Source organism: Bombus pascuorum, chromosome 4, assembly GCF_905332965.1.
Source record: "Bombus pascuorum chromosome 4, iyBomPasc1.1, whole genome shotgun sequence".
Classification (NCBI taxonomy): Eukaryota; Metazoa; Arthropoda; class Insecta; order Hymenoptera; family Apidae; genus Bombus; species Bombus pascuorum.
In genome coordinates this window covers 11023610-11048109 of record NC_083491.1, presented here as the reverse complement: position 1 = coordinate 11048109, position 24500 = coordinate 11023610, and the positions used below count along the sequence as shown (strand labels likewise).

The 24500-nt window shown below is 36.6% G+C and overlaps 4 protein-coding genes across 7 annotated transcripts in view; 2 read left to right on the top strand and 2 right to left on the bottom strand.

The window, feature by feature from the left end:
• LOC132906011 (nuclear pore complex protein Nup88) overlaps positions 1-17641 on the top strand; it is a 72602-nt gene extending 54961 nt beyond the window's left edge. The window contains exons 2-13 of the mRNA XM_060957831.1: positions 609-778; positions 14438-14536; positions 14812-14998; positions 15083-15180; positions 15392-15587; positions 15790-15950; positions 16029-16114; positions 16254-16498; positions 16583-16693; positions 16765-16991; positions 17144-17389; positions 17465-17641. Of these exons, the coding sequence (XP_060813814.1) occupies positions 609-778; positions 14438-14536; positions 14812-14998; positions 15083-15180; positions 15392-15587; positions 15790-15950; positions 16029-16114; positions 16254-16498; positions 16583-16693; positions 16765-16991; positions 17144-17389; positions 17465-17528 (1890 nt within the window). The 3' untranslated portion in view covers positions 17529-17641. The remainder of the gene's footprint in view (positions 1-608; positions 779-14437; positions 14537-14811; positions 14999-15082; positions 15181-15391; positions 15588-15789; positions 15951-16028; positions 16115-16253; positions 16499-16582; positions 16694-16764; positions 16992-17143; positions 17390-17464) is intronic.
• The window catches only part of LOC132906007 (ATP-dependent helicase brm-like), a 167406-nt gene that overhangs the window by 125092 nt on the left and 17814 nt on the right, over positions 1-24500 (top strand). The gene's annotated exons all lie outside the window — the stretch shown is intronic.
• On the bottom strand, positions 335-24351 carry LOC132906010 (FK506-binding protein 15). Of its 2 annotated transcripts, XM_060957828.1 has the most exons (12): positions 24138-24351; positions 23747-23908; positions 23158-23677; positions 22884-23084; positions 22772-22807; positions 22498-22680; positions 22229-22411; positions 21951-22167; positions 21622-21881; positions 21422-21547; positions 21214-21345; positions 20941-21131 (listed from the first exon to the last, which is right to left on the bottom strand). In XM_060957828.1, exons 1-12 carry the CDS (start codon positions 24218-24220, stop codon positions 21063-21065), a joined length of 2172 nt encoding a protein of 723 aa, XP_060813811.1. In that variant the 5' UTR covers positions 24221-24351; the 3' UTR covers positions 20941-21062. The 2 variants fall into 2 exon arrangements, with proteins under 2 accessions (XP_060813812.1, XP_060813811.1); XM_060957829.1 differs by lacking the exons at positions 20941-21131; positions 21214-21345; positions 21422-21547 and adding an exon at positions 335-391.
• Positions 17625-20641, bottom strand: LOC132906012 (uncharacterized). Of its 3 annotated transcripts, none has more exons than XM_060957833.1 (6): positions 20590-20641; positions 19724-20014; positions 19487-19595; positions 19065-19412; positions 18678-18999; positions 17625-18596 (listed from the first exon to the last, which is right to left on the bottom strand). In XM_060957833.1, the coding sequence occupies exons 2-6, from the start codon at positions 19993-19995 to the stop codon at positions 18064-18066; spliced, it is 1584 nt and encodes a 527-aa protein (XP_060813816.1). In that variant the 5' UTR covers positions 19996-20014; positions 20590-20641; the 3' UTR covers positions 17625-18063. The 3 variants fall into 3 exon arrangements, with proteins under 3 accessions (XP_060813816.1, XP_060813817.1, XP_060813815.1); XM_060957834.1 differs by lacking the exon at positions 20590-20641 and adding an exon at positions 20508-20526; XM_060957832.1 differs by lacking the exon at positions 20590-20641 and adding an exon at positions 20298-20473.

Genomic DNA, 24500 nt, shown 5'->3' with positions numbered 1-24500 from the left:
ATGTTCGCGTTCGCGAACTTACTTCGAAATTAAATATCGAGGCGAAAGAGGGTGGCGGAGGGTGGCGCGGCAAGGGGATGTTAAAGAGAAATCCCGACAGTGAGGGTAGTGGCAGGGGTGAAGGAGGCTTGTCGTACACCTGCCCTTTTCCCGGACCATCGTGATAAAAATCAAACTGGAAAACAAACGAGGAGCAGGATCGTATTATAAAGTTTATTAATCGATAGACGATGCGCGGAGAGGGTGGAACTGGAATTTCAGGGGTCGCCGGAAATATCTCGTTACGGATGAAAATTAAAATTGTAATACCGACGAAGGTACGAACGATCAAACTTTTATCTAATTCTACTTAACGTTTATTGGTCTTGTGCATTTTGTTTTTATTTGTTTTCTTTTTCTCGATGGTAGCGAGTAGCAGTGGTTTACCTGAAAGGGATGAGACAATAATTATTCCGCATAAGGATACGACTTTGTACTGAACCGAAGATACAAATGATTAAACTTTTATATGATTCTATTCATCGTTTATTAGTCTTTCGAATTCTTTCGCTTCTATTTAGTTTGATCTTTTTTTCTTTATTAATTGTTATTTTTTCGTATGATTTCAGAAACTTAGACCTACCGATATTCCAATCTTCGAAATAAAGAATCTATTAATTAACGAGACTGGCACGCGACTGGCATTATGGGGCAATCTAGGCTTAGTTCTCATGGAGCTTCCCGAACGTTGGGGCAAGGATGCCATGTTTCAAGGTGGGAAAGAGGAAATACTCTGCATGTAAGTAGTAAATCGTCAACAAATATTCTTAAAACCCGATAAAATTCATTTTGACACAATAATTCGTCTATTAAATTCGCGTATATCATGTACTTATGTATATGTATAGTGCACATAGAGGTCTCGTCGAAATAGAAATAGTGGTAAACAGAAAACGTATCCGTTCATTCAGAGTTGTAGGAAAATCCGTGCGGCAAATACGCGAAATCAATCTCCGAGAATGGAGAGAGAAGTTTACAGACGAAGAAATCCGGCTCCTAAAAAGCGAGATAAGGTAGACCGCGAATAATAAATCGCACTATCTGGCTTCCTGCACCTCCGTGGCTCCTGTGGGCGTCCTAATATCCTGTAATTAAGAGGGTGTTACGATGACGCCCGAACCCCTTTGGCCTCCCTCTTATGGAATTAAGGTGGCTTTACTCGGTTAGTTTTCAAAAGTTCCAGCCTCGGAAAGCACCGCTGAATACTAACCGCCTCATCAACGACACATGCCACCAAGACTACTGCCTCGTGTAACATTACCCTCCGCGCCCGCCTATGTCACTTCTCCGCATCTTCGCGTACTCCTGTCTAATCTTTCGGGTGATTAGAACCCCGCGCAATTAGCCACAAGCTTCAAGATTATGCCTCAAACATCTCCTACCTTTCTTTTTCTAATACCACTCGCTCGATCGAATTTTTATTTTTACCAATGTCGTCATAGGTACTCTGCTACCTATAAAACTACCTTGCTCGTTATGACGTTCACAGAAAAGAGTTTACATGTGTATATATACATATATATGCGTGTATGTGTGTATGTATATTTATATATATGAAAAAACAGGAATTTTTAACGATTGTTCATTGCAAGTGAGATTCGAGAAGAGAGTTTCGAATTTGGGTATGAAGGAAGAAAACATGATCGTCTAATTAAAATTTAGGATAGTTGTAAATGTCTACGTGTGTTCGGGATGCCTGCGTAATTTATCTAGAATTAACGAAAAAGATTGCAAAATAGAAGAAGATTTTTTCCATGTCACTGAGAATACGAGAAATCTCAAAGACGGTTGGAGTTATTACATTATCTTGTATATTATACTTTGACATCATGACCGATTACCTTTCTCATATATTGTGAAACGAGAGCAGAAAAAAGCACATCGACTAACTCCAACAATTAAAAAATGGAAACATCGCATACATTTTGTTGTTTAAGATTTACTTTAGAATTTACTATCGTTTATAGCGATTTTGTTGCGATAAGTAGCGATTATATATCGTTTGGCTTCCAAGAAACTGAAATATCACTTGGCAGCATCTAGAAGAGCGACCAGCAACGAGACAAGCGTAAGATATCGCAAAGGGACGAACGGAAGGAAAATTCAAATTAATTTGAATTACGATGAACGACGATGCTACTTAATTCAACGTGGTAAAAGGGTAGCCGTTCGCTCCAAGTTGTCTTTTGCATTATAATTTCATAATAAGTCCAGCCTGGAATAAATGCATTACCTTCCTGCCGACTTCCCGCTAATTCATAATTCCCAAGTTTTTCCGGAAACGAACGAAAACGTTTAGCCCCATGAACCGCGTGGGCCAACCTGAACAAACTGGTCAAATTAAGAGCGGCAGTTTATGCTAAAGTTTTTTCGTTATTTCACTTAAGCGATTCTACCTTGGTACCGCGACACAGAGCCGCCGTAGCGCCGAGGATCGAGGGAATTTATAAGAACGCACGCGTAACCCCCTCCGGTTAAATGTATGGCGGAAAAGAGCCGCGGAACAGTTTGTAAGAGAGTCGCGGCCATTAGAACGAATCTCAGGGATTTAATGTCTCCTTCCTTCCAGTCGGCTTAAACACAGCTAAATGGAGTTTATGCATTATTGCCCGTGAAACTTCCACCACCGCGGACAGATATTTGCTCTCTCCCAAAGAACTAAAAGTTTAGACGTCGCATCGTTACTACGTTTCATCCCGTTGGACGAATCGTGATGACGATGAGATCGTATCTAAAGTAGGATTCTAACTTCTAATCTTATGCTTCGTCGAAGATGTATTCTTTATCGTTCAATTATCGACAAATTAACTACGGTGTAATTATATATTTTACATATTTACGCGGATGTTCGAAATACTAAGCGATATTTGTGTAAATGTAGCTTTCATTCGTAAGTCGCTAGACACCTTGCAAAAATTTCAAACAGTCGTTGTACTTTGTAATTTTTAATTTTGAAAACACAGTACAATCTTAGTTTCTCTTATACTTTGTAATTTACTAAATATCAAATTGATTTCATAGCTTTTACGTTAATTTGACCGTATTCTAAATATACTAAAACTATGGCAATTATAAGTTTCGCTGAAGAAAGATTTGCATACCGATTCATGAAGAATGAAATGTGTTCACCTATAGTTTTTTGTCCAAACTACCATGTCATATTTATTTGTTAATTTTCAAATCGTGTAACGCGTGTTTAATGTAATTCAAGCAGTTTCTGTAGAAATGCTACGAAAATATAATAGTTTCGATACCGTGTGCTCGGTGTCTTCATCGGCCGGCAGATCCCAAGCTTCGAAGCGTGGAAAACCGAGCGACCGTGCTTTGGATTAAGCAAATGACGGCAATAATAGTGATTATTCGGATTATGATATCAGAGCGCGAAGTGGGTTCGCTTGGACTTACCAGCAGCCACTAACTGCTACGCCACCAAATCCCGACTTCAAGACACCGGATTAAAACTATTACCACCTCGCGTTGCCTCCACTCTTCTTCGACCTCCACCATCCAAAACCTATTCTCTTTTCTCTTTCTCTCTTCTTCGCTAGAGACTTTCTCCACCTACCTTTGGTAACTTGGCTATTTTAAATGCCAACGAGAGTCTCAGATTTTATTGGGCCTCTGCTATTTCACCTACTAATTGCTAATGAATTTTTTACAATTTATAATTAACGAAACGAACAATGTCTGTATTTCACTAATTATTAACAAGTTAATTCTCGTCTTGATATTTACTTGGACGAATAAAAAACCCTTGCAACGACAATTCCCTCTAAATTTATCGAAGTGAGGTGAATTGGCCGTGATAGTTGTAGTTGCTGATGTGTTTGGTGAGACAGGTTCTGCTGCGGGTGTAGAATGGCACTTGCTAGGGTACGCTGGAGGATTTTTCTCATTTCTTGGGTCGTGGAAGAAAACTCGGACTCCGGTCGCCGGGTTTTGAACCCGGGTTCCGAACTTTCGTAACCTAAGACACTAACCACTGCGCTGCCGTCGTCCGACACTAATTAGTGTCAAGTAGTGGTATTTTGCTGCCGAGTGCCGCCACAGAAGTTATGATCTGAAGTTTATAAATCTTTGTTTATGCCACATCGAGACTCGATGTATCGCGAATACTTTTGCTAAACGCAATATATCCTTTTCAAGACTCGTAGATACGATTTAACATCTTGAAGAAGCAATAACATCAAATAAATTTCGAACAACGGACAATTATATACTGGCGTTAATCACCACTCTTGAAATTATACCAGAACATCTACCTTTTCTTAAATGAAAAATTTGAAAGCACGACAGGTCGCCTATCTAACTTTCACCGTAACAGTTTGCCTTCGTTAGGGGCGATAATCGTTAGAAGAAGAAGGTTGCAATTTTCGCGTGTATATAAGTTGGATCGGAGTAAGAGTAAGTCGCTGCGCAGAATCGCGAATCGCGGTATTAATTCGACAAACGGACTACGAAACCAGCGCGTTATTTCGTGCACTACCGGAAGATCGTCGCCTGTTGGTTGGCTCTCGCGGCTAATTATTGTTTTAAGGATTACCGTTATGTGTTTATTATGCGGTCTGGTAGGACCTTGCCTACCTTAATATTCGGTAGATTTCAGCTTCGGCCTCTGTACGCGGCGCACCACCAGAGAGATCTCTGCACCCCGTTTCCTGTCTCTTTCCCTCGCCCTATACGTCGCGAACCGGCCTACGTTTATGAATAATTTTCACCTCTCGCGCTACCCACCCCAACCCAACCGCCCTACCACTCCACCTCCGACAAACGTTCCTCCGAATCGTCCCTCGAGTATTCACCTCGTAAACCCCTAATGCTGTGTCCTCGTTCGAGAGTTGATTCCAGTTTCTCTGATCCTCGCTACTCCTTGGGACGTTCTCCTTTGGTAACTTGACAAAAGATAAAAATGACGGTACGAATCTTGCTGGAATTTGGGTAGAGAAGAATACATAATTGTAATCTACACTTTTTCAATAGGAAAATATGTTTAACGAGTCACGGGAATTTTTACAGATACGTTTTCTCTTAATTATCTTCGTGTACTTTATGAAAGTGTACATTTTAAAGTTTCCCCGAGATTCTAAGATTAGCGCAATGTTAAGGCAAACGTTATATTTAATATATCGAATGTAGAATATAAAAAGTAATGAAAATACAATCGGAGAAAGTATGCAAATATCTACGCATATCTCACTGAGAAATTTAGTTTAACTTATACGTTTTACAAAGATCTGTAGGACTCGTAGAAGAGTAGAAATTCGCTACCATGTTTCGCTTTTCTATCGAGCCTTTCGCATGGAAAGCATCGTAAATGTTCATAATTTTTCTTCTAAACACACTTTGCGGCTCTTAAAACACTTTACACACTGCAAACTCTACAAGAGCAACGCCAAGCATTTCAAATTAATCTTCGAGTGTCTTCCAAAACGAGAACCGGTAGATCCGGCACGCGCGTGCCGTACGTGCTACGGAATATTTCAGTGGTACGCACAGGTCCGGTGGACTCACCCCTTTGGTTCGGGAAGGGCTGTTGCAGGCCGGCCTCGTATCTGTCCCGGCGCCGGTCGCGGCCACCGGCGAAAGGGGATAGGATGCGTTTATTTAAAAAATGATTTAACCTAATGGTTTTACATATGTAATCCCGATATAAAGCCGAGGCTAATCTCGGAGAACCACACGCGGTCCATTCGTACATTCGGTCGACGGGTAATCCAACGTGCTCTCGCCCATCCAGCCGCGTGTCTCCACACACCACTTCCGCATCGCCACCCTCCTGACCTGACCTGTGTTCAAACCGCCCTCTCCACCCCGTTTACTCGTTTCTTTTTTTTTTTCGCCCAACTTTTTTTCGATGAGCAAGCACTAACGAAAATCACCAGGTTTTCCAACGCACAGACCGATGTATTTTCGAGGGGTGGTAAGAGGGGCGGTGTTTGCAAAGGCCGAGCATAGGGTGCGTCGTACTCGACCGCGCGTCGGGGATGATTTAGATGGTCCCCGATGATATCCGCGCCTTTTGAAAAATGTCACCACGCCGCCGCGCCGAGGAGAAAAATATAGAAGCCGCGCGTGACCGTACCCCACCCCCTGCACCGACCACGGTATGTGTGCCGCGCTTTATCAGCCCCCGCGGCGCGAAACTTTATTGCCGGCCGAACGATATTTCTCGTCGAATCAGCGGTTAACAAAAGAGGTGAAATACAAGTGGCGATGAGTGAAATTAGAGGATCGCTTCGTTGTAATTGCGACCGTGGTAATCCGGCGCGAACAGGAAGTTTTGGATCTCGTTGTTCGGCTATGTTTCGCTAATCGTTCCAATTCTTTCGATAACGTAAGGTGTTAGAAAAGATTGAATGGAAGTTTCCTGAATCTCTTCTTTTTCTTTCGAATTTTTCAAAAGAAGCCTTTAACAGTATAGACAAATATAATGCTATAAATGTCACATCTTAAATCACACGTGATACTAATAATGATTATTATTATTTATTTGTCCTATAAGAGGAAAAGTATCCGATACCAGAAACGCAACAGAAATCTTGAGACTAAAGGGACGATTAGCATTTTCTAAATCCGAATTCTTTGGCATTTTATTACACTGTTGTCAGAGAGTCGATTGAAACAACTTTCCTATTAGTAATCGTCTTTAAGGTACAAATCTCATCTGCACAATCTCTTCCCCATGTAGAACCATAAACCACGCATACTCGAAAACTGCCCCAAAAGAGGCAATCTAATTCCAATGTTCTTTCGCTATGAACACGACAAAACGTGGCCAGCCATACGAGGCCCGCCTGTCTCCAAGATCACAAGCACGAACAATGCGGGCCTCGAATAGCTTTCCAGCTCCTTTCCCGGCACCTTTTCTCGCCAAGGTTCGTCGGCGCGCATGGGAGACACCATTCTACGCGTATACAAACGCGCAGCAGTTTAGCGCGGTGAAAACAGCAAAAAGGTACCATAGACTCTCTGCGTCTACGTAGAAAAAACACGCACTTAGGTAATCGCGGTACGCCTGCGGGGGCAGCTGCGACGGTTCTTCTAATCAAAGAATTCCCAGCCAGAACGCCGGTGGAAAATTTAAATACGCGAGACGCATTCTGTGGTCGTCTGCGTCGTCATTGTCCTGGACGTCGTCGTTGTCGTCGTTGTCGTCGTAACGAAATAAAACCCCACGGTAAAAGAGAGACATCTGTCGGTTCTTTTAATTACCGTGGTACGTGTGGCCCCAGCTAGAGGCTACCGCACCGTGGACCTTACATTTTCCTTCCTTTTCTCTTCATCCCTTATCCCGCACCCGTCCCTCTCTAACTTTCTCTCTCTCTCTCGTTCTCTCTCTTCTTCGTCGACGAGCTTTTGTTGCTCCCTTTCCATCACCCTCGCGTCCTTCGTTCATACTCTATCAGATCTGGCTCGTTTGCATGATTCCGCCGCGTGGTCCGAGAATTGAAAATTCGCCTAGAAAGTCTTTCCTCCTGATAAACGACATTAGCATCGTTAGGAGCACGGCGAACAACTCGATGTTGGAATTCTGTTGAGTTAAGAAGTTTAGCATTAATAGATACGATATTTATTTTCAAGTGGTAATTCGAGCAGATTCGATCAGATTAATCAGTACGTGGTTACGTTAGGAGATCTAATGAAACAGATTGTAGATGATTCAGAGGTTCAATTGAACAGAATCTATAATTCCGCTGGAATAAAATGTGCCACGATTACTATCGCAATAACATTTTAGAAAATATTGTAAATAATGCAATCTATGAAAGCTTCCTATGGTAAATGCTCCAAATACTACTTCTACGAGTCAGTGTATACGAACAGCATCGATCATAAAGATTAAATTATATTCAATTATCCGCCAACAATCATAATTTCGTTCGCTCGTAAGAAGAAGAAATTATAATCCGTTACGTGTGTATTCTTCAATCCGAAATCTAAGGACACATCCATACGTGATCGATAAATCTGTGTATCGAAATACAGAGACAAATACAAGCCACAGAAACAATCAGCGAATTTCTGAAAACGTTTAAAAGATAAAACGCCGACATTCTTCTTATCTCTTCGTTCTCTAGCTACCGTCTCCCCCACTTTTCTCAACCCATTTCTCCTCTCTCACGTACTTCTATCCTGAGCCTCGGGGTAGACAATCCGAGGAGTTTTTAGGTTTAAGAGTCGCTGGATTTACGATTCAAGTATGACTGGTTGGGATGGAGCGGCGGCACGTCGCGGCCGGAGGATCGAGAAACAAGGCACGCAGGACGAGGCTGCAAAGTAGCGGTAAGGAACGCCGTTGGAAACCGATGGCCGCGATGAAAGCGCGACGCAACCTCGAGGATTAACGGGCTTAGTTGCCGACGCAGGTGTCGTCGGGAAGGAGAACGCAAGCGAGAGCCGGATGAATTACGACAGGAGCGTCAGCCAGCCCAGCAGAACGTTGCTCGTTATATTTTGCGTAACATCCCGATTTTATGGGCCACCCTCACACCATCGTTCGCGCGTCTTCCTTCACCGTGGCCCATCCACGCGACTCGCAACAGAGACGCCAAATATCCTTCTCGCGGATCTGGCTACTCTTCGGCCGAGCGCAGTGAAACGTCGATAGATTTACATCGCATCTCTGTTAACAGGCAACGCATCGTTCTTGCTTCTCTTTATGCAAAATCAAATTATTTAAATTTCGTTTCATTACCTGTATTGGTAAAAAGAATCGTTGTAGATTCTAAATTAGATTCGTTCGCCTGAGTATCGCAGCAAATACTTCACTCGAGATATTCTTGCACATTGCGTTCATCCTTTCGCGCATTTACATTTTTTGTAAATACAGAAACAGTCGCGGTTTCATTTCCTTTTTACCAACAGACAAGAATTCTGATTGTAGAGGGTTAATTTAATTTAACACATTGATCGCCGTAGGAATTTGGTACCAGTGATGGATCGAAACGATTCAACAGAAAGTACGCTGTAATGTAATTTTTAAGACATTTCGTGAAAATTATTACGCTCTTTTTTGACGAATTCTCATTATAATCGGTGTAAAAAAAAATTCCCAATGATCGTAGCGACAGTGAACGTTCATTCTTACGATATAAATCATTCTTATGGCAAATTATAGAAAATGATCTGATTAAGAATCCAGTCGGACGAAAGTCCAAATGAAACGCGATCAAAGTTTTAGCCAAGCAGGATATCAATTCGACCATAGGACCCGGCTAACCGAAAGAGAAATCCGGTCGCGCGTATGAGCATTAATGGCTTTATAATCTAATGAATTTTTAGGTTAAGCGGCGAAAAGGCCAGCGGGAGATCCGGATAGGTTTTTTCCCCGGGATTTATTGCCGAGAAGGAAAAGATGAAAGCGGGAGAGTTCACTTATCTCTCGTTCGCCGTTACCTTCAGACCGATGCATCCCACTGAAATAGATTTTGATTTTGTTCCTGAAAAAAAACGAGGATCTAAAGCATATCTGATAAATAACTGATATTTTAAAAATATTATTAATATCAGAGGAAATATTTAATTCCGGTTTTAAATCAGAAGAAGAAAGGAATGTTATACTATCGAGAAATTATTTTTTTTTCGCCTTTTTCACATCTTTTTAAATTAACAAAGTATGAATTTTTTAATATATACTTTTTCGTCAAATAATCAACATTTTCGTTCATGACATCGAAATTAAATGAAAAACTCAATCGCATCGGCAAAGTCTAACACCATCCTATCCATGCTTCGATTATCTTGTTTAATCTGCTAAAATTATTTTTTCTCTTGTAATTGCTCGACCTTAGAGGACGCGAAAAAAGTCAAAAGCTTCAAGCTCTCGACGTGGTTGAGATATCTTTGGTAGAAGAAGCTGCGGAAAGGCGCGTGTTAATCGTGCTCGAAAGTTTTTGCGTAATACTCGAATGATAGAGCGAAGTGTTCGTTACAGAAGTGGTAAGATATCAACGACAAATTAAGTGGAATATTATGTCTTACAATGCTACTTACATAGCGTGGCGATTAAGTATCTTTCCCCGTCATCTTCAAATTAACAAAGCAAAATTAATAAGTGAAAATTTACTTCCATATTATGTGAACATTACATGTTTGATTTGGAAAAAAAGCTGGCATTTACATCGATAAATAAGCGTGTAATTTTAATAAATTTGTACAAGTCGATTCCAAACTCTCAGGTCTCCGGTTTTTGACAAAATTTTCTTGGAAATTTTTCTTAGAAAAGGAGAAGGCGATCCCAAATTTCAAGTGTATACATATGTAGTAGGTACTTAATCGACATCAATGTTCGAGAAGAAAGCAGAGCACTTAATTCCGCTCGGTGGTCCCGTAACGACGTAATATCGTTCAGTTACTTGAAGTATTTTTATTACGTTCCCGCGGCGGCATGGTATATAAGGGAGGAGGGTGGCTAGGGCACAGACGACAACGGTAGTCGAGGGGGCGGTTTGCAGGGCTTAGGAAGCTATGCTCACGATATAACGAGAGCCATTATGATAAGCGGATGCATAGATTAGACATAACTCGTTAACCCGGCTGTATACGACGTCTACGATGAAAGACGAGGTATCGATAATCAAGGATGCTTCTATTTAACAGGAAATCAAGCAGCCTGTGTCTTACAAACTGTTCAAACGGGTGCAAAAATTCTTATCGACTTTCTAAAAATCTGCAATGTTTTGTGATTTATTATTATGGAATTGAATTATTACCATACTTAGGTTAATGTCTTTACGAAACTTTTAACGAGGAAGATGTTATAGAGATAAATGACAAAGTCTTTAATTATATTCGGAGAAATTACAACGTGGACACGTAAAATTTTGTCTGCAACAAAATTTCGTTCTTCACTTTCGATTTAGTTTTTCATATAAAAATATTCCCTTCCCTCGTTGCACCACTGTAGTTCTATGGCAACCATCCTATATGATAATTCTTCGTTAAAATATTCTTTTTTATTTAACGAAAAAAAGAAAAATTCTCAACCGCTCGGTACATCTCTTCTCAGAATGCAAATTCGAAAAGTCTATTTTATTTGGATTCGTAATAGAGAGTTAGGAGCTCGTCGACAGTAGTATTTTTATCAGACAAATTTGAAGACAATTGAACGCAGCCAGGCGAGAGAAAAGCGAGGAAGTGAACAAACAAGCTTGGTAAATTATCGGGGGAATACGAGTAGGAGGGTTAAGCGGGGTCGGTGAAAAGCCACGACGAAAGCTTGCAGGTAACTTAAGCGCACAACTGAAGGGAAATACGACGGAAAAGTTTCTAGAACAAAATGATACGACACTGCGTAAGATCCGCTTTGAAGTCAGGTCCGCGCCATTCTTTGTACAAATTGGAAGGAAAGCGCGGCGTAAAAAGCTCCGCTTCGCCCGGAGGTTAATACGTTTATGTAGGAAAAATTATTTTTAATTTTTTCTAGAACCGCCTCTGACGAGAGAGAAGTGTACAAGCACACGGGCGCAAGGGTGTGGCAGAATGCGCGGCACCGCCGTGTAAGAATTTCTTAATTAGATTCGAGCAGCTGCCCTCCGCGCTTCTCTTTCTTTTCTTCCGGCCAAGAAATTCCCCCGTAGCTCCGCGATAGTTGACACAGCGGCATACTAGTCGACGCGTGCTTCGCGTCCAAATATTCGAGCATTATTACACATTTTTCTCCTTTGAGATAATAGACTCTGTCAGATTTGTAATTGAGACTCTAATGAAACCACATACCTAAGAATATGATCTCGCAGATTTCACGCTTGAACTGGCTACCACGCCGCTGCGCTTGAATTAACAGCGTTGTAAGAGCTTGCAACGAACCGATTGCCTCGTGCGATCGAATTTCAAATTGGTATACCGTAAAATAAATTATAAATACCTGGTTCCAGGACTCTTTCGCCTTGCATAGAACATGATAATCGATCCTGATCCCGATAAAAACTCAGACAACATTATGGAAACTATTTACGAAAGCTTCGGATGAAAGCACCGAATTAAGAATCGGAGATAAATCGAATAACTTAACATCTAAATCTATCGCTTGGCATTAGTACCGAGAATGTTAAACCTATTCTTGTCTCGACCCATTCATTTAAGAATCGTTACCGTTCTCTTCTGAATCGAGAAAAACCAACTGGAGAACGGAGGAGCACGATGAAATTTTGGCATTTAGAAACACGTAAACCGGTTAGCAGCAGTTGGTGGGGATAGGGAACACGTATGGTCCAACGCAACCGTGGTAGGGGTAGCCATAAATTTTGATAATACCAAAATTGTGACAGAACGAAGAAAAATCCCCGCGAGGCTGCGGTGCAAAGTGCGAATAAATCGTTGCGTGTGCCTTTGTCAACGAAACATGAAAGGTTGGGCGTGCAAAGGGGTAAGAGAGAGAGGTGGCCGACCCAAAGGGAAAAACCGAGCGAGAACGACGTGACGCGAACGGAAAGGGTAGGGAGAACAGACCGAGGCGCTGGGGTTGACCACGTCGTCTGGTTTTCGACCGACTCTCTGTCTCTCTCTCTCTCTCTTTCTCTCTTTCTCTCTCTCCATGCGTGCGTGCGTACATTTTTATCAATTATTAAGAACTGTGGCGTGCTTTTGCAACCGGGAGCGTTGGTGATGGTAAAGTTGCTTTCGTCCTTGTCGCTGGTGTATCCACTGTAACCAGTCGACGATACCCTATGCCCATCGATTTTTTGTTTCTTTTTCCAACGCTCTTCCTCCTCCTCCTGCTTTTCCTCGTCTCACTGTCCCTTTCTTTCCTCCTGCCCTTTTTCTCTCTTCCCTCCGCTTTTCTCTCGTTCTCCATTTGCGTCAAACCCCTTTCTCTCGCTTTTTCTGCGTGATTCTCTCTTTTTCTTGCCCACCCCTCTGCACGCTCCTTGCCTGCCTCTGGCCAACGCTGTGCCGTGGACATTAATAACGGCCACGGCTAACCACCGTCAACCCCTTTTGCCAGCGTTACCGTGTCCAGCCACGGAAAGTGCGAGAGTAATAATAAAATATACGAAATGTAGGCGACCATCGTCGCCGTTCGTCCCCGGCTCGTCCCCGGCTCGTCCCCGTGAAAAACAAACACCGCGACACGCTTTGCTGTATTCCTTTCGTTATGCCGCCTGGGGTACGACGATCGTGAAAGATTAGGGTAATTTGCGTTAAATAACGACACGTCGGGATAACTAAGCAAAAGGCCGGCGGGGCGGGACGAACCTCGCTTTCGACACTTTTCTCGGTGTTCGAATTAGAGATTTTCCTCCTGAGGATTGCGTTTAATTGTCAAGGTGTCGCTGGTCCTGACAACAACCACATAAATTGCGGAGAACGCATTTTTCCAGAAGTGAAAAGAATTCAATATTATTCAATTATACTCGCAATGAAATAATAAGAGACACGTTTGTCCATATTATTAGTGTTACTATAGGAAACGAAATCATATTTAACGCAGTTTAGTTGCTTCTAAGCTGTATTAATCAGCGATGTTGTTAAACGTTAAATTACTGTTATATTACTGTACTTAAAACATCATGAAATTGCTATTGTAGATAGTTTATTTTTGATCGTGAGACTGAACAAGTAGAACAGGTAAGACAGTGGCCAGACAGGCAGCAGATCCAGAATGCACCCGTTCATCGAACATTCGATACCTTTTATTTATTTATTTATATTAGAAAAAGAAATTATAGCATTTTCATCGAAAAAGAAAACATCTTTCTTACGTATAAAATAAATATTATATTTGCGTAAGCAATACGTTGAAGATAGCAAAGTGCGCCTCTTCTATGCAGATCAAACATCTGCCATTTCTTTAAACGTCTTAAATATTTTATTCGAACGATCGAAGGTATTCTAGTGAAAGAAATTTTCCACTTGAGAAAAACACTGGAAATTTATATAACGAACTTTGAAATATTTTGCGTCTCTTGCATAAAAACAATTAACCATATCGTAACCTTATGGTTCGTGCAAAAAATTACACGTGGACAATAACGAACCTTTTAATTACTGTTGACGAACACATGGATATACGTGTATCGTACTTAACTTATATCTGGCAGACGACCGTGCACAGCGTCAACGACCTTACTGGGAGATGCCCCCGAAAATTCATAAACTTTTCTGCATTGGACAGAACATTTTCCCATGTATTTAAATTTTAACGAGGACACGCCTAAAGACGGATGGACAAAGTGTATAAAGACGAGACCAGTTAGAGGAAAAAGAATTTTTCGTGTGCAACTTTTAAAAACTTTTCTCACGAAACTCACGGAATTTTTTTAGAATTTTGAGCTTAGTAATATTGAATTCTGAATGCGAGCTTAGCAAGTCACGTTCAATTTATCATTATGTAAGACATATTTTATATAACAACAATCTTTTAATAATAAATATATAATGTTTTTCTACTTTTTAGAGTATACAATGAAACGATAAGCATTCGAAATGCAAAATGGCATCCAGGATCTACGAATGATTCTCATTTGCTAGTTCTAACATCTGAAAATATATTTCGGTAATTAAGAATTATTTTTATACAATAACTCTGATAAAATTCCATTAATCTTCCAAGTCTGCTAAACATTATTATATACTTGGATTACACTAACGTTTCTTGTACCTAGCGAGTATAATTTATTCTTTCCGTCTAATTTTAGTCTTTCGTTCAAAATTTCTGAAATTTCTCGTTCGTTTAATCGTCGATCGAACAAGAAGTTTTGTACGGTTGACTTAAAATATGCCAGGAAATATCTTAAAACTGATAATAAGTATAATTTCATCTTCTGCCAGTTTATACGAATGCGAAGTAGGTAATAGACCAAAGTTCCTAAAATCCTGGAAAGTTGGTCGTGTACCATTTGACTCGCCATCGAGGATACCAGACTTCACGTCTTTGGGCGACATAGCGGTGGACTTTGATTTCGCAACGCCTACTCTACGCAGGCCAGAACTGTTTATTGGCAAAGACATCAACAAGGTATAATTCTAAGACTAAGAAATATTAGAAAATAGCACTAAAATAGTACTATGCGAAGAAATTTTATCGATTATTATATTTCAGGATAATGCGGTTGATTGGAAACAAATTGAATGGCCAATTCTGGTTCTACATGGAAATGGAGAAGTGCTTATTGTTCGTGGAGATATTTTGCACGATATGTACGTGATTATATGTTCCTTTCGTCCCTGAAATTTCTATCAATATTATATCATCAATATCAATTTTACATCGCGTTATCGTCTTATTTTTTTATATGCGTTTAGTCGCTTTTGGTGTTATCATATCATAACATTGTATAAAAATCATAAGAACTTCGATTTCCTCCTCAATGTGATAATTCTTTCACGTGTGCTTATTAATTTGATTAAGTCATGAAAATCCAGTGGTATCGGGATCACTCTCTATGTATCCTCCAGCCGACGATAATTATGGAATAGACTCGTGTTCCATCATGTGTCTACAAACCACACCGCCGATAGTGGTCATCGCTATGTGTACTGGGAAGATTTATCATGCGATTTTGTTGAAAGAAGAAACGATCAACGACGATGAAAACGATAGAACGGTGAGTGTTCTTTTTAAGTTATTCCTTACAATTTGTTTTTTACACTTACATGGTGTTTTGTCATTCGTAATCCAGTGAATCTTCTGTGTTTCGAAATTTGCAAATTCATCGAATCATACATAATCTTTTAGGAGAAGATATTTCTTATAAAAATTTGAAATTAATTAATTCTCTGTATTTAATCAATATTTGTGGCTTTCAGACTTGGTCACAGTATGGTTCGGTTTACAATTTTCACACACCAGAGGATGCATTATACGTTTATGAATGCGTGGAAATAGATCTAGGTCTGTTTTTCGCAGATGACGATAAAAAATATAATTGTCCGATACATCTTCACGCTGACAAGCATAACAAGTCGAGGTAAGTTTTTATAGTTATCTATTCCTTTTATAGTTATTCCGTATCCATAAGTGTAATAAATATGAAATTTATCTATAGGTATTTCTGTTCTCACAATGCTGGAATCCACATGATCACTCTGCCGATGGTTTCTCAATTAGATGAATACATAAACGCTTCGAAAGGTAAGAAAGATTAATTTTTCGATTAATTTACATTTTTGATTCTGCTTATTTTATCGAGCTGCTAGAAAAAATCGATGTATATTTGTTGAAATTTACTCTGTGTGGTCCGAATACTGTTTCTGAAAGTAAATTCTTTCAGAAAACGAAGATACATGTTTACCATCGTTATCGAATCAACCCAGTTTGCAGTACTTAATCTGTAGAAGAACCAAGCACACAAAACAGGACGAAGCTACACCAATTCTTGGATTTGGACTACTGCAGGAGCCATGCGTTTTAGTAGCTTTGTTACATACTGGTGATGTCGTCACCCGTTCTGTTATCGATCTTTGCTACTTTCCAGAGATCGAGCTTCCAGAGCTTATAATTGACAAAAAAAAGAAAGTGAGCAATCTATTTTTTTCTTCAGTTACTTAATAACTAATAACTAATAAAATTTAATAATACATAATCTGATATAAATTATAGGTAAACAAGGAGACGTTCGACGTGTACATAAAAAGGTTGCTGAAACGTGAAACATCACAACCCCTTATCAAAATTGGTTCGAAATCTGTCACTCCACGGGAATGTTTACAGGTATTAATTAATATAAATAAATAAATGATTAATTTCAATGAAAATAAAAAAAAAATGATTTCCGTAATTAGCTTTTATATCACGCCACGGATGTTTTTCGTAAAGAATATTTTGTCAAACATGATACAGTGAGGAAAGAAATCGGGAAGAAAATGCGTGCGTTGAAAGTAATAAAAACCCAGTTATTAAAAGAATTAGATACTTTGTTAGAAACAAAGAAAAAATTGCATCAGACTGCTGAACAGTTGGCTGAAAAATATGAAGATATTAAGGATGAGCAAGAAAAATTAGCGCAAAGGTAAGTCACGCAATTAGTCTGAACTCTAAATCATAAATCTTGTTAGTATTTCCAAGCTTTAACAAAACGTACTAACAAAACATTACACTGTTATGGTTACTATACCGATAATATGTTACAATAATTTACTATGAAAGTTTATGGGTTTACAGAGCAAAAGAAGTATTACGACTAGTAAATTACAAGAAACCGTCTATGACTCCTATTGAAAGAGCAGAAGCAGAGGAATTAAGGAAAATGGAAATAAAAATAGAAGAAATGAAAATCAAATTGCTAGAACTGAAAACGAAATCAGAGCAAACTGGGCCTATAGAGAATAATGAAAACATTGGAAAGAAAAGAGAAATTGTTTTTAGAGGTGATCAAGAAAACGCCATCAAAAACAACCTGGGACAAATGTGTGTACTATTATCGTGTAATAAAAATATATTAATTAGATATACAATAAAAAAATCTATTTTTTTATTTCACAGGGCAAAAGATATAAAAGAATTAATTACAGAAGTTAAAAAGTTGGAGGAAGAAGTGAGTATTTAAATTGAATGATAAAGTGTATTACTATCGTTATTTGCAAACAATTGTATACAAATTACTTTACCTCAAAATATAGGATTTTCGTATAAAAAAAAATGATTTTATTTGCAAAATAATTTATTACACTACCTATACATTTGTCCTATATTAACCACATTATTGGCATAAAGAATACTTCCAATAACTTGTCGCTTTTAATGTCTCTTTTAAATGTTAATATAGAAAAACATACACATATTAGATGCAATATAAATGATATCGACATTAAATGACGAGATATTAAATATTATCGTATTACTTCAATTTCAAGTACATTTATCAAGAAATTAAATTATTATTGTAATTAACAAATTAATTGTTAAATAAAATTAAATAAATTAGCAACGTTTCTTTCAATAATTTTATCATTACACTTGTGAAAAGATTCAATTTGTTTCAAAAACGATTTTCGTGCAATTTTTCTTAACAAAAAAAAGATCCTACCAATTTATCTGCATGTTATTTCTGTAATCATATTCCTTCGACCACAAAACATTGTTCAAGGCACAAAAATATAATGAGAAACATCATTAGAATCTTCCATAACTTTTGACTGTAGCAATTTAATCTCAAGTCTCAACTTTTCTTTTTCCATTTCTTGTTTTCGTATCTCGTTTGAATAACAATTCATCTGTAACTTTAATTTGTCCTTTTTAAGTTTTAGCATTTCAGTTTCGTGATACAGTTTCCCTTTCTCTGCACGAAGTACTGCCAGTTGCTCCTGAAGTAACTGATGACTGGCTTCGTCTGATAATATTACCTCCGATGTATCGACATCTGCTTTTACAGTCGTTGTCGATTTTGAACCATTTATTTCGCTTTCAGGCCCACTATCAGGCTCTGCTTCAGCATTTGTAGCCTCTTTCATGATCCAAATCCTAGAGTCTGTAGATTCATTAAAAGTATTTGGTGACGATTTTGCAGTTTGATGTGATTGAGGTGTAAGAGATCTAGTTTGTTGTTTAGGTGAGGTAGATGTTCCCTTTATTTTTTCCATGTCAGTAGTGGGCTGGATGGTTTCAATATCTAAAACTGACACATCATGATAACATAATATCACACGTTCTTTTCTCCAAAAATAAAAACATTATGATTACAATTAATTATAATTACCTCTGGTACTAGGAGACTGATTACCATCTACATTATGTGACAAATGATTGTTACAATAGGTATTAAATTCTCTCTCATCTACGAAAACAGAACCATCAGCGTTCACGATAGACTCAACAATTACAGATGGATCTCCATCTTGCATCACTAACTCTCCTACAATTTCACCATTTGCTGCTATAATATCCCCGTCATTATTTGTTCTTAATAGTTCACCTTCTGTTGTATCAATTTCATCCACTACTTCTTCTTGAGTTAATTGACCACTGTAGGAATCATCACCATCATTTCCTTCGCTTACTTCCAATTCTGTTGGTAATCCCTGAAAAATAATTTATTTAATAAATATAATAATGAATTTTATATTATGAAATTTAGCTGCCTCACATCCTGCCCCCAAGGAGATTCTTGTTCCTTTTTTATCCTTTTTATCGTTTGTGCAATTTCATCTTCAGATTCAGAATACACTTTCCCATCATTGTTTCTCCCTTGCATCTTCTCTATATCATGGATTTTTTTAAACAGTTGATATGCTCTCTCAGGTGTTATATTCCTCTTTTGTTTATTAGCAGCTGCTATATTAAATAAATCTTTGGAGCGAAGTATCTTGTTCGTTCGTAGTCGTACATATTCTTTTAATCTTTTGCGATCAATGTGTAACTGCATGAGATCTTGTACTTCCTGCTTAATTTCGCCACATAATTTCCTTTCTTGTGGAAGATTCTTAAACAATTCCTAATAAAAGGAAGATAGAATCAAATACACTATTACAAAACTTAACTTAGTATCATTTTATTACTATTATTTACCTCTGAGATTTCATGATTATGTTCATTATTGACACTAGTTACCTCTAGCTTTGTACCATCTTTTGATGCTCTTAACATAATATGAGCGGGGCAATTTGTTCTTATCGATCTAAGTAAAACAATGATATTTATAAAATATATTTGAAGATATAAATGTGTTTTCTTATATCCATTTAGTATGACAAAATAATTATTATAAGAATCTAATTTGAATGATATACAATTTTATAAACTAACTGAGACTGTCTTCTGCCAGCTCCACGTGGTAAAAACTTCTGACCGCCATAAATACATGCATATTTGACAGAATAATATTTTAAACGCTCGCTTATTGGACGTGCAGTTTTCATATGAGCTCCACTAACTGTTCTGCTATCTCTTCTCCAGTAGTGGACCAGACTACGCTTTGAGAACTTCTCCAGTTTATGTTCTAATTCTTCGTAACTATCAAACATTTCTCCCAAATGAAAAGATACATCCTCATCTTCCACAGTATTTATATCCATCATAAAAGTGACAGTTAACAGTCTATTTTATAAATAAGTATGTATTACTTGTTAATCAAAGAATAGGTATAAAGTACATTGAAAGGTTATTTGTATTCATTAGTATTCATTTTCATGTCATTTTACAGGAAATAAATGTTGCAGAAAAGCGAACGTTCTAAAAATCTAAATTGAATCTTGTATAGTCCTTAAAGACGATGTATTATATGTTAAAAATAAAATGAAGGTTAGAATATGTTGGGACAAATGAAATAACATCATTGAAATTATTGTTTGCATTATTGTTTAATTCGACTTCTACTAACGAAAAAAATCTCTCGATAGCAATACGTTTGAAGCAAACACATTGTTCCTCTTATTCGAAACTTTGAGGTTAGATTTCAATTTGATTGGCGTGGTAGAAGCCAGGACGATGAAACCGTGAATACAGCCAAATAGAATTACTCAAGAGCCGGACAAAGACGGGCGGGATTTTTTGTCTTCTACTAATTTTCAATCTTTACAGTGCGACTTACGTCCTGTCATATTTTTTGTAGCATTTCTTCTATAATATCTATATAATGTTCTATAATATCCAATTGTCACTAAAACCTGTACCTTGATTTTGCGCCATTTCTAATACAGAACAAGTGACTGAACTACAGCGCAACTGTTGTAATTTATTGCACATTCAGATATTTTTTAGATTTAGGGTAATTTGATCCCGATCACAAAATAATCTGCCAACATTTCTCACAAGCATAAATTCATTAAGTATCCTTGATATCAAATAAACAAAAATTATATAAACTGTTATAAAACATAATAACCTATCATTTAGTATTACAACAAAGAGATAAGTCAACGATATATTCAAAATAATATTTATTGATATTAGTATACATTTTTTAAAAGATTATTGATATTAGTATAGATTTAGTACAGATTTTTTAAAAGAATTCTAAGATATCTTCGGGTGGCTTACAAATTTCTAGTTTACATGAAACTTTATCTTTTGCTATTTTTATACATAAATTTTTGTGTGTTTTCGAAATAGTATTATAAACCGAAGAATATAACTATTAATGTAGTCAGTCATTATCATCTTCTGTATCTATGGGGGGAATGGGTGGTGGTTCATTTTGTAACATAGAAGACACCTGTAGAAAAACATGATTTAAAATACATCTGAAATTAAAATGGATATGAATAAAAATAATTATATAATTATTTTCTTAAAACCTGTCTGAAGTCAGAAATTTTTGGTTCTGTATTGCTAATTTTTGAAGCATCAGTTTCTGTATTATTAGTAGGTAATTCTAATTCAACATCATTAGTTTCATCAGTATTATATAAAACTTGTAATGTAACATTCTAGAATTATATTTTCATTAAAGATTATAAGGAATAGTATGTAAGTATATATGAATTAACTTGATCATATACTTACTTTTATTGTAGTTGCTATTATTGATTTTATATAACTTATAGAGTAGTATTCGTCTACAAATTTATCTGATAAAATATGGTAAATTCTATTCATTATATATTTGATTTCCTTGTTTTTACTATTATTCTAAGAAACACAATCATAAATATTAAAATATATAAAAAAAGTATAGCATAAGAACAGTAGATGAAAAGCCTTACTTCATTTACTTCTTTAGAACTTGCAACCTGCTCAGTGGTGTTGTATTCTTCAGAAACCTTAAGCATCTTGTTTTCTAATACCACTGTTTCTTCCTTATATCTGTTATTAAGTTCCTTCGCTTCTTCTAAATCTTTCTTCATGTTACTGAATGCAATATTTGCATCTTTTAAAGATATTTCTAATTCTTTAATAGTTTTGTGCAAGTTCTCATTAATTTGTACTAAAGATTGTTTCTGAGTTTCAAGATCCTTTACTTGTTCTACATATAAAATGGACCTATTATATAACTACTATACTTTTATATGACTAATAAGAGTATTCATTATACCTTTTGATTGATTTAATTCTTTTTCCAATATGCTCATTCTCTCTCTCATTTCATTTAATTGAGTGAAATTATCAGTAGCTATAGTAGCTATATTCTTGTATGGTTGACTAACCTTTTCTTCAGACGTACTCATGGCTAATAACATTTTCAGAATATTATCCAAAGCCGTTTTATCTTTTATAGGAGATGTAGCATTTTGAAGTTCAAGAACATGAAACTATATATGACACATAATAGTATTTTGATAAATAAATGTAAGTTTCTCAGCATATATGTACCTTGTCAAGCACTTTTTGCACATTATCAGCTATCTTAGACATTCCCATTCTGAGTTCTGCATTTGTCATTCGAGTTTCAGATAATAACATATTTAACCCTGGATCTATTATTGTTGGTACTGTTGAAGTTACTGTCTGTGACTGTAATGAATATACCTGACCATCCATGGTAATAAAGTTTGGCTACAATAAATCCGCATTACAATAATAATAATACAAGATGATTATAAAGTATAAATATATTTTTCAAAACATTTAAATTTATATACTTGTATTTGTGTGGGAGACCATTGAGGAGTAATCACAGATGGATTAACAAAAGATTTGCAAGCAGTATTTGTTGTTGATACATCACTTTTTAGTTTTAATGCCTTATGTGAATTTTTTAATATTTCATCTTCAGATTCTGCTGGAGATTGTTTTTTCTGTAATTCTTCTTGAAATGATTCGACCTAAGATTACGAGATTATAAAATTAAATCAAAATATAAATTAAATTTTGTTGCAAATATATTATTTAATATTATATTAAACATTTACTTACCTTCTTTTGACGAATCGGTTTATATGGTATATCGTCCTACAAATATGTTATTCATTATTGACTTGATTCAATTACATGTATATATAACTAGATTAAAAGCACTTGAGTATACTTCAGTATCTTCAGAGTCAGTAGTAGTAGATGGGAGTTTTGGTAATATAGATTGTCCCATCTTTGCCATTCGTGATATAATAGAAGCTTTACCACTTGGAATTTTATGTAAATGGGCAGTTTCCCCAGATGTTTGTATATCTACTACTTGTACTTCTAATAAGATATCTTTCTCTTTAGGAAATCCTGGTCCTAGACTAATCTATAAAACAATCATGTTTAAAATACATGTGCATTTACAATGTACTGTTGCTTATTAAAACCTCATGTAAAACCTGTTTATTAGAAGGCACAAATAATATTCGTTTTAATCCTTTAATGCTCCCTAAAAGTGTTCTTTCCCAATTATCATCGATAGATATTTCTACTGTCATTGTTTGAAATGTTGTGGGAATGTCTTTAAGAGGCTGCGTTATTTCCGTTACAATGAAATATTTGATGGATATATTATCTCCTTCTTTTACTGTTACATCTTTATTAACTGGTGATAAATCTTGGTAAAGTACATTTTCTATTCTCCCATTTTTTGAAAAATATCTTGCTAAACCTACTTCTCTTGCAAATTCTATACAAATATCATTATTTTCAAATAAAATTGACCAGTTTTCCTTATTGCTGTCATAATAACTTGAATAATTGTTTGGTTGTATTACATATAAAAAATCTGGTGTTAATGTAACAACTGATACATGTTCTTGTTTGCTTTTATATAATATAATTTGATATATTCTTGTTGCAAGATTTCCTGTAAGAGCCATACCAAGCTTGCCAATTGAAATGTAAGCCCCATTTTGCCTATAAGTAACATTAATTATTACATATCCAAAACGAACAATTAAAATAAGAAAATATATCCAAACTCACAATTTGAAAGCATGTACTGCTTTAGCTATTATGACTTCTGTTTTGTTCGAAGTTGCTTGAGTCAAAGTACGGTGTGTACTTAATTTTTTAGAAATTTGTTTTGTCGAAGAGCAACTATCTAATGTCTTAGGTTGTAATCCAAAAATGGCAGCCAAATTTGATCTAAAGTAAAAAATACACATTTATTCTAAACATGTCTTTGCAATTGCTAATTAATTGAATTAACATTAAAGAAATTACAAGAAAAGAATAATGTTAAATTCTATAGTGGTTATAAATTCTATAACCTTCGTATAAATATAAATTATATTTCGTACGAGTCATACCCAATTACACTTTTTTAATGTTATTTATTAATACAATTAGTAGTTTATGAAGAAAGTAAACATACCCTGCTGCTGGCATAAAATCAGATTCATCATTGTCTCGTAAAATTTTATCGAGATTCGGTATTTGAACATTTCCTACATTCATGACTATAAATTAAATTTCTTAAATAAGAATTTTTTCTGTGCACTAAAAGAACAACGAAAAATATAAACTTAAATTACCTATAAACAGTAAATGACACTTTGTTACATACAAACTACATGACTAATAAAATCAACGACAGGTGGCGTAGTACTTTCTATTCAGAAAAGTTAAAAAGTTACAGCTTCAATTCTATAAGTAATGTAAAATCTTTTAACAGTTCAGTTAGAAACAGATACAGATATTAATTACGTTAAAATCTAACTAATATGAAATATTAAAA